Genomic DNA, 9326 nt, shown 5'->3' with positions numbered 1-9326 from the left:
GGGTGACAGTGGTGATGATGGTGATGGTGATAAGGTGATGGTGATGATGGTGATGGGGGTGACAATGATGGTGATGATGGTCATGACGATGGTGATGATGGTGATGGGGGTGACAATGATGGTGATGATGGTCATGACGATGGTGATGATGGTGCTGGTGATGATGATGATGATGATGATGATGAGTGTTTGCCATGGATCTGAGAGGTGCATACCTCTTAAGAAGATTTTTCCTCAAACGAGCTAGTGCTCCCTCCATGCTAATTATTCAGCCAGAGCCATGACAGCCCAAGAAAGCTAATGATTAGGCAGAGCCCACAGCTGAAAAATGAAACAACAGCAGGTTTCCCCATCCGAGACCATGCCTGCACCAGCACAAGTGACCTTGCCCCCCATCCTAAATGTTCCCAAATCTTTCACTGAACGAATGTAGGAGTAGAAATGGCTGTATTTCACAGTGCGGACGGTCACGTCTTCATTGATAGAACTTTTGGCAATAGGATTTCTGAGTGGCTGTGAAATTTCTTTCCGAGTCCCAGCGTATAGACCTAGTAGAATTCACTCCAGCCTCTTTCTGGAAAAATACATCCATTAGAATACATTAGCTGCAAGAAGTAGAGTACCCAGCTACAAGCGTTTAAATGACAAGGCCATTTAGTGTTTACATGACAAAAGAATCATGAGGCAGGTGGCTCTAGGATTGCACCAGTGGTTCAGCGATGTCACAGGGACATTCAGCTCCTCTTCTGTGTCATCCTCAGCATGTCCTCAGCACACAGGACTAGGAAGTGGCAGACTTGGAAATCACATTTAGAATCATGTCAATCCAAGGAAGTCATCTGTATGGTCCATTGACCCTTTATACGGCTGGGTGTTTATCTGCCCAGCGTTCTGAGGTCTGACATGCTAACAGATCTCAGCATAAGAACAGTCACTTGGGCTGGCGTGGGGCACATGCCTGCAACCCCAGCACCTTGGGAGGAAGAAGCAAGAGGATCACTTGAGCCCAGGAGTTTGCGACCAGCCTGAGCAACATGGTGAAACCCCATCTCTACTAAAAATACAAAAATTAGCCAGATGTGGTGGTGCATACCTGTGGTCCCAGCTACTCAGGAGGCTGAAGTGGGAGGATCGCTTAAGCCCAGGAACCAGAGGTTGCAGTGAGCCAAGATAGCAACACTGCACTCCAGCCTGAGTGACCGATCAAGACTCTTTAAAAAATAAAAAAAAAAATACTCCTACTTTGTTCTTGTAGTTTGGCTAATCTCTTTCTTAAAAAGAGATTTTAAGCATCTCTTAACATGTGAGTTTCAGGTATGATTTTCTTTTCAAAATCAATAGTGCTTATAATAACAGATCTGTTTGCTTCTTACCCAATGGTGAGAAGGTAATTGGCTGCTATGAGGGAGTTTCCAGGCAGAATAAATGTGCTGGACAGGAAAAGCCAGGTAACTCTGAACTCCTTGGACCGTATTCAAATTAGACATTATTTTGAGCTCTTTTTCATATTTTAGAGTTCTTTTCTCTTTTGATGGCCATTTGTTCAATTTTTGAACTCACTTTTCTTTATACTTTGCAAATAAAAGTTGATTTCATTACTGGTTGGTAACCAAGCAGGAAAGCAGCACACTTGGTGATTGCTGGGAGATACCATCAGATCTTGCAGGACATATCTTTCCTTGCCTGTCAGTTGTTATGTGTAATAATCATTGTAGTGAAATGTAGCTTCCAAATTAAGAATGCATGATTCTTTATACCCAATGAACCTTGCCAGCTAGATGCATTACTCATTTTCAAAAAATTAGGAAGATATTTCAACAAATTTTTTATTCTTGAAAATATCTCTTGAGTCTTTCCATTGTGTAGGGTGTAACTCTAAAGAATAATTCAAGGCTGAGCATGGTGACTGATGCCTATAATCCCAACGCTTTGGGAGGCAGAGGAAGGAGGATCACTTGGGTACAGAAGTTCAAGACCATCCTGGGCAACATATTGAGACTCTGTCTCTACAAAAAATACAAAAGTTAGTTGGGCATGGTAGCATGTGCCTGTAGTCCCAGCTACTTGGGAGGCTGAGATGGAAGGATCCCTTGAGCACAGGAGCTCGAGGCTGCAGTGAGCCATTATTGCACCACTGCACTCCAGCTGCGTGACAGAACAAGACCCTGTCTCAAAAGAACAACAACAACAACAACAAAAATGACAATTCAGACAAAAACTGATCTGAGAGTGTGGTGTGGAAGAAAACAGTACTGAACTTGGATTTCAAATACCACTGTTCCGGCCAGGTGCAGTGGCCCATGACTGTAATCCCTACACTTTGGGAGGCCAACGGGGGTGGATCACTTGAGGTAAGGAGTTCGAGAGCAGCCTGGCGAACATGGTGAAACCCCTGTCTCTACTAAAAATACAAAAATTAGCCAGGTGTGGTGGTGAACACCTGTAGTCCCAGCTACTTGGGAGGCTGAGATGGAAGGATCCCTTGAGCACAGGAGCTCGAGGCTGCAGTGAGCCATTATTGCACCACTGCACTCCAGCTGCGTGACAGAACAAGACCCTGTCTCAAAAGAACAACAACAACAACAACAAAAATGACAATTCAGACAAAAACTGATCTGAGAGTGTGGTGTGGAAGAAAACAGTACTGAACTTGGATTTCAAATACCACTGTTCCGGCCAGGTGCAGTGGCCCATGACTGTAATCCCTACACTTTGGGAGGCCAACGGGGGTGGATCACTTGAGGTAAGGAGTTCGAGAGCAGCCTGGCGAACATGGTGAAACCCCATATCTACTAAAAATACAAAAAATTAGGGCCGGGCCCGGTGGCTCACACCTGTAATCCCAGCACTTTGGGAGGCTGAGGCGGGCGGATCATGAGGTCTGGAGATCGAGGCCAGCCTGACTAACATGGTGAAACCCCATCTCTACTAAAAAATACAAAAAAAAAACTTAGCCAGGTGTGATGGTGGGCACCTGCAGTCCCAGCTACTCGGGAGGCTGAGGCAGGAAAATGGCATGAACCCGGGAGGCGGAGCTTGCAGTGAGCCGAGATCTGGCCACTACACTCCAGCCTGGGCGACAGAGCGAGACTCCATCTCAAAAAAAAAAAAAAAAAAAAAAAAATCCTGGCCCTGGTGTCTACTGCTCCGGTGGTAAAACTGTCTAACTGTCTGCATCTCACAGTGGCATCAGGATTCTGCCATGAGAAGCATGTGTTTCTAGTACACAGTGTGTTAATTCCCGTACTCCCTGGGGCTTATTTCCTCCCACAAAACCCGGAAAGCATGAAATGCTTTTGCCAGTAACAGCACGATTGTTGAAACCCCGAACAGTGTCGCACTTTAGCCGTGGTAGGCTCTTTCCCAGCTGGTTCTGTTCCCTTTAGTTTGAAAGGGCAGCATCCCAGGCGTGGTCACACTGCCATGGGGATATCCTTCCCTGCCTACCACACCCAGCCTTTCACAGGTTACCAGATATTATTTTTTTATTGCACCTGTAGCTTCCACTCATTCTGAAGTTCTCTGGAGTTCCTACTCTATGCGTATCTCTAGGCACTGAGAAGAAGACAAAAGCAACACAAGACACAGGCCACACCCATGGAGTTTACAGTCTAAGAAAGGAGATAAGACTGAGGGCTACAGGCTGGCCACCGAAGGCAACATGTGTTTTTGGCAAATGGATGATGCGGTAATACTTGCCCAGGATGTGCCGAGACACGGAAGACCCATGTGTCCTAGAAGGGCCTCTGGAAAAACACTGGGCTTGATTTGAATCTTGAAAGACTGGGTAGATTTTTGGAAGAGAGAAAAACTACATGAGGTCGGAGCCGCATTTGCAGGCAGAGTCACAGAATGGATAGAGGTGTGCATTGTGAAGACTGCCTAGCAGGAACTGAAGAGGTGTATGTATACCGTTGCCCAGGCTGGTCTCGAACTCCTGGCTTCAAGTGATCCTCCTGCCTTGGCCTCCCAAAGTGTTGGGATTATAGGCGTGAGCCACCATGCCTGGCCCCTTTTCCTCAATGTGTCAAACATCTCACGTTGTCACTCCCCTAGTACAGGAGCCCTGTAGAACAGGGTGATCTCTAGGAGGGTGCGCTTCGGGAAATGGACCAGAACCGGGCATCCCTTCCCTCATACCCATTTGCAAAACCTTGCTTACATTCTGCTCTTTCTGGAGCCCAAACCCGCTGCCACAGTGATCCAGCCTGTGGCATGGGAAGGGGGCGATGCCAAGCCCTTGCTGATGCCCGACCTCTCCCACCTGCCCACCATGTGCAGCTGCCGTGTGAGCAGAGGAGCGGCTGCAGAGGAGGCATCACCAAGGGCATCTTCCACCCACTGCATTTGAATGTTGCTATGGCAACTGATAAGGCCTCGAAGCAGCCCAAGTATTGTTTCTTTCTTCAGGGGGAAAAAAAATCCACTACCGCCACCTCTGCATGAGGCATGTCGCTAAGCAAGGCAAGCGTTTGGGTAGAATACAGGCATAAGTCACAGGATGATGATTGGGCCAACAATGAACTACATATACGATGGTGATCCCCGAAGACTATAATTCTGTATTTTTACTGTACCTTTTCTATGTTTAGATACACAGATACTTCCCCGTGTGTGACGGTGGCCTGTGGTATTCAGCGCAGTCACATGGTGTACGGGTTTGTAACCTAGGAGCAATGGGTTAGACCGTGTAGCCCAGGTGTATAGGAGGCGGTACCATCTAGGTTTGCATAAGGACGCTCTGTGATGTTGACACAGCGATGAACGATGCATTTTCAGAATGTGTCCCTGTTAAATGACACATGCCTGCCTTTGGTGCACAGCTGGTCTATTTAGGCCTTACAGCCACAGGGTCACCCACGTGGCCATTTCAGGTGGGGATGACTATAGGAGGGAGGTGAGCTGCGTAGGAGCCCTGTGTATGCCGCGACATCTCCATGCTGATAGATCAGGGTGGGTGCGCGGGCCGTCTAGAGGTTCGCCCAGCCTCTCCCTGGCCTTCTGCCCCACAGCTGCCATCGCAGGCCTCAGAGCAAGGCTCTGTGCAGGTGAGCCCAGGAAAAGGCATCCATTTTTGGCTGGGAAATAGCCCAACAACCTTGGGCAAGTTCATCCGCTTCAATGAGTCTGCTCCTAGAAACTTCACAAAGTAAAAATGCAATCAGATGCTGGGGAGGTTTCTAGGAAATGCAGCCTGGTAGAGCAGAAGAAATAGCACAGCCTCAAGGTCAGGCAGCCCCAGGTTCTTTTCCGCTCTTGGCCACAGAGAGGCCTTGGAAAAGTTCTGTAACTCACCAGTCTTCAGTGTTGTGGTGAGAATTATAGATGGTGTATTATAAGACATGTATGCTGCAAATAGCTAGTGCATAGCAGGTGCGCATTACTCTCAGATGCTAGCTAATGTAATAACTGGGAGATACAGCAGAGACCTTGACGTATTTGGCGTTTCCCAGCATTGGAACAAACTGGAAGCTTTTAAAACTGCTCACCGAAGCCAGGGTTACAGGGCGAGAATTTGCAAAGATGGGATGAAGGGATCTATTTTTTCAAAACGCCCCTAGGTAATTCTGATGTAGCCAGTCTGCAGTTCTGAATAGAAAATGTGCTCAAGGACAAAGAGCTTGAATGGAGCCTGATTTCCCCCTCTCTTTTCACTCCCACCAGCCCCCATCATGCTGCCTTTATTCTGCTCCTGAGATCCAAAGGCTTCTGCTAAAATCATCTGTGTTTGGAAGGAGGGGTGTTTGATAAAGTGGCTGAAAGTAATTTAATTGAGAAGGCAAAGGAACACTAAAGTTGCTCATCTTTCCCTGAAAGGAAATTGAAAAGAATTTCTCCAGAAAGCTGCCTGGGGTCCCTAGATGACACTTTGGCCATCTCAGTTATCTTATCGGTCATAAACGTGACATTTAAGATGTTTAAGATGACTTTTACAATATGCTTAAGCCTTACAAAGGAGCTTGGTGTGCTTGTAACTAACATCTCTTTCTCAATTCCACAGGAACGTGGCTGAAGAGTGGTCTGGGTCTTGTGCACCAGGAAGGCAGCCAGCTGACGTGGACGTACATTGCCCCCCAGTTGGGGTACTGGGTGGCCGCCATGTCCCCTCCCATCCCAGGTAACACGGAGCCAACACTTGCGATGATGCGGCTCAGTTGCTTTGGTCTTTGAGGGTTCAGGCTAAGTATGCTTTTGGAAATAACTTCAACAGGGAGATCACATCTTACTCAAAAATGGTTAAAAGTCTGAAAATGAAATGATGTAAAGAAGGTATTTCATGGGGGTGGGGGACTTCTGGTTGGAAATACTCCATCTAGGGTAAGAATAATGCATAGAAAATAGTCTTGAGTGCCTGTTTTGTTCAGACAGCTGCCATAGAGAATTCTTCATCAAAAGCCCACAGAGACCAGCAAGATCTCCTCCCTAATTCCTGAAACAGCTGTGGCCTGGTGTAGGCACACATGTAGGGAAAAGCACTCCACAGAGATGCTAGTGGGAAGTCACCATTGAGGGCAGAAAGCCTGGTAGGGCATTTCCAAAAAGGCTTAAACTCAAACCAGTTGCTTTGTGTCTAAGAGAATCTTCCCCTCTGTTTAGGATATGTCCATTAATGCATATCTTTCAGAATGTGACTAACAGTTTATTTTTTTAACCTATGTTACACCCATAAATATTCTAGAATTTTTTTTTTTTTTTTTCAAAATGGTCATCTCAGGAGAATTATTTCCAGCAATGGCTTCTGTTGCTCAAGCTGCCTTTAGAATCCATGTTACTTGCACTGCCTTTAGCCTTCATTAGTGAATCTCTTTCTTGGTGGCAAATCTTTATGCTCAAATGGCAAATCTTTATGATTTTTCTTTTTAAACACATCTAAAAGTCATGCACATTCAAGACAGGTGAATAAAGCAGGTGACTGAGCTAGGTCGAAATGTGTTGTGATTAAAAGGTGTCTCTTGTAAATGAACCATTTGAAGGCAGTTCTGAAATGAAAGTTCAAATATTTTAGCAATGGAATTATCACTGGAATTAGCACTTAGACTCACAAAGTAACTGATGTGATGGAGGTCTTTCCTGAACAGATGTTGAAAAATGTGTCACGATGACTTTGTATCACCATGCTAAGAAAATTTACACTTCACATCTGTTTTAAGAGTAATATGTTTCCCTTAGCTGGGCGCAGTGGCTCATGCCTGTAATCCCAGCACTTTGGGAGGCTGAGGAGGGCAGACCACGAGGTCAGGAGTTCGAGACCATCCTAGCCAACATGGTGAAACCCCGTCTCAAAATACAAAAATTAACTGGGTATGGTGGCGCACACCTGTAGTCCCAGCTACTTGGGAGGCTGAGGCAGGAGAATCGCTTGAACCCAGGAGGCAGAGGTTGCAGTGAGCCGAGATTGTACCACTTGCACTGCAGCCTGGGTGACAGAGTGAGACACCATCTCAAAAAAAAAAAAAAAAAACAAAGAGTAATGTGTTTCCCTTGATGGTATTGTTTTTGTTGTGATATAAGCTGTGATATAAGTATGAACCACACACAGAAATGCCCCATGCTCTGAATCTGAAATACCTAGATTATGACTGAAGAGGAACAAAGGAAGGAAAAGAAACATCTTAAGTACCAAAATAAATGCCATAAAGCCCATGCATTAAAGTGAACTTTAATTTTAGATGTATTTCAGTCTCAGCTATCAGTTTTCCCATCATGCAGATTAGTATATGCTTTTGTGTATGTTTTGGTTTTGTTGTTGTTGTTTTTGTTTGTTTGCTTTTTGAGATGGAGTTTCGCTCCTGTTGCCCAGGCTGGAGTGCAATGGCATGATCTCAGCTCATTGCCACCTCCGCCTCCTGGGTTCAAGCGATTCTCCTGCCTCAGCTTCCGGAGTAGCTGAGATTACAGGTGTCCACCACCACACCTGGCTAATTTTTGTATTTTAGTAGAGATGGAGTTTTACCATGTTAGTCAGGCTGGTCTTGAACTTCTGACCTCAGGTGATCCACCCGCCTTAGCCTCCCAAAGTGCTGAAATTGCAGGCGTGACCCTCTGCGCCCTGCCATTATATGCTTTTGTACGGCAGGATGAAGGAACTGCCAGACGTAGGTCCCCTTGAGAGCTTCCTAGCAGTGAAGGAAGAGACTCAAGGCTATGAAAAGCATACACAGGCCAGGGCATGGTAACTCACACCTGTAATCCCAGCACTTTGGGAGTCAAGACAGGAGGATCTCTTGAGCCCAGGAGTTCAAGACCAGCCTGGGCAATACAGCAAGACCCCATCTCTAAATTTTTTTTTTTTTTAATTAGCCAGGAGAGGCTGAGGCAGGAGGATCCCATGAGCTCAGGAGTTCAAGGCTGCAGTGAGCTATGATCATGTCCCTGCACTCCAGCCTGGATGACAGAGTGAGACCCCATCTCAAAAATAACACAAAGCATACCCACTACAGCCTCTGATGGTATTTAATGTGGGGATACATAACGTCAGTCATCTCACAACCCATCTTTATTACAACAAATTACACTAATATTGGACTTTCATGAACTCAAAAGCAACAACAAAATAATGTGGGTTGTGTTCCTTAACTCCTTGTTTAAGAAGGAAGTGAAATATAGCTGTGAATTTTATAAAGAATTGCACTGGAAGAGGTTAAAACAATAATGCTGGCCGGGCGCTGTGGCTCATGCCTGTAATCCCAGCACTTTGGGAGGCCAAGGTGCGCGAATCACGAGATCAGGAGATCAAGACCATCCTGGATAACACGTTGAAACCTCATCTTTGCTAAAAATACAAAAAATTAGCCAGACGTGGTGGTGCATGCCTGTAGTCCCAGCTACTCGGGAGGCTGAGGCAAGAGAATTGCTCAAACCTGGGAGGCAGAGGTTGCAGTGAGTCGAGATCATGCCACTGCACTCCAGCCTGGGTAACAGAGTGAGACTCCGTCTCAAAACAAAACAAAACAAAAAAATAATGCTTCAAGTACTTAAAGGACAAAGTGTCAGTATTTGGAAATCTTTTTACTTGTACCCTAAGTGTCTTGGTGACTCCTGACAAAGCTTTGGTACATCCGTGGAAATTGTCTTTGCATAAAAAAAATTGTTTCTCTCGGGCGGGCGCAGTGGCTCATGCCTGTAATCCCAGCACGTTGGGAGGCCAAAGCAGGTGGATCACGAGGTCAGGAGTTCAAGACCAGCCCGGCCAAATGGTGAAACCCCATCTCTACTAAAAATACAAAAATTAGCCGGGCATGGTGGTGGGTGCCTATAATCCCAGCTACTCAGGAGGCTGAGGCAGGAGAATCACTTGAACCCAGGAGGCGGAGGTTGCAGTGAGC

The 9326-nt window shown here is 46.1% G+C and overlaps 1 protein-coding gene across 1 annotated transcript in view; it reads left to right on the top strand.

Moving 5' to 3' along the window:
• Nucleotides 1-9326, top strand: part of FAM171A1 (family with sequence similarity 171, member A1) — a 63025-nt gene that overhangs the window by 47649 nt on the left and 6050 nt on the right. The window contains exon 6 of the mRNA XM_011934274.1: nt 6002-6118. Coding sequence (XP_011789664.1) covers nt 6002-6118 — 117 coding nt within the window. The remainder of the gene's footprint in view (nt 1-6001; nt 6119-9326) is intronic.

Source organism: Colobus angolensis, unplaced genomic scaffold, assembly GCF_000951035.1.
Source record: "Colobus angolensis palliatus isolate OR3802 unplaced genomic scaffold, Cang.pa_1.0 Scaffold133, whole genome shotgun sequence".
Taxonomy (NCBI): Eukaryota; Metazoa; Chordata; class Mammalia; order Primates; family Cercopithecidae; genus Colobus; species Colobus angolensis.
Note: the sequence above shows the minus strand (reverse complement) of the source record. Positions and strands in the feature narration are given on the sequence as shown.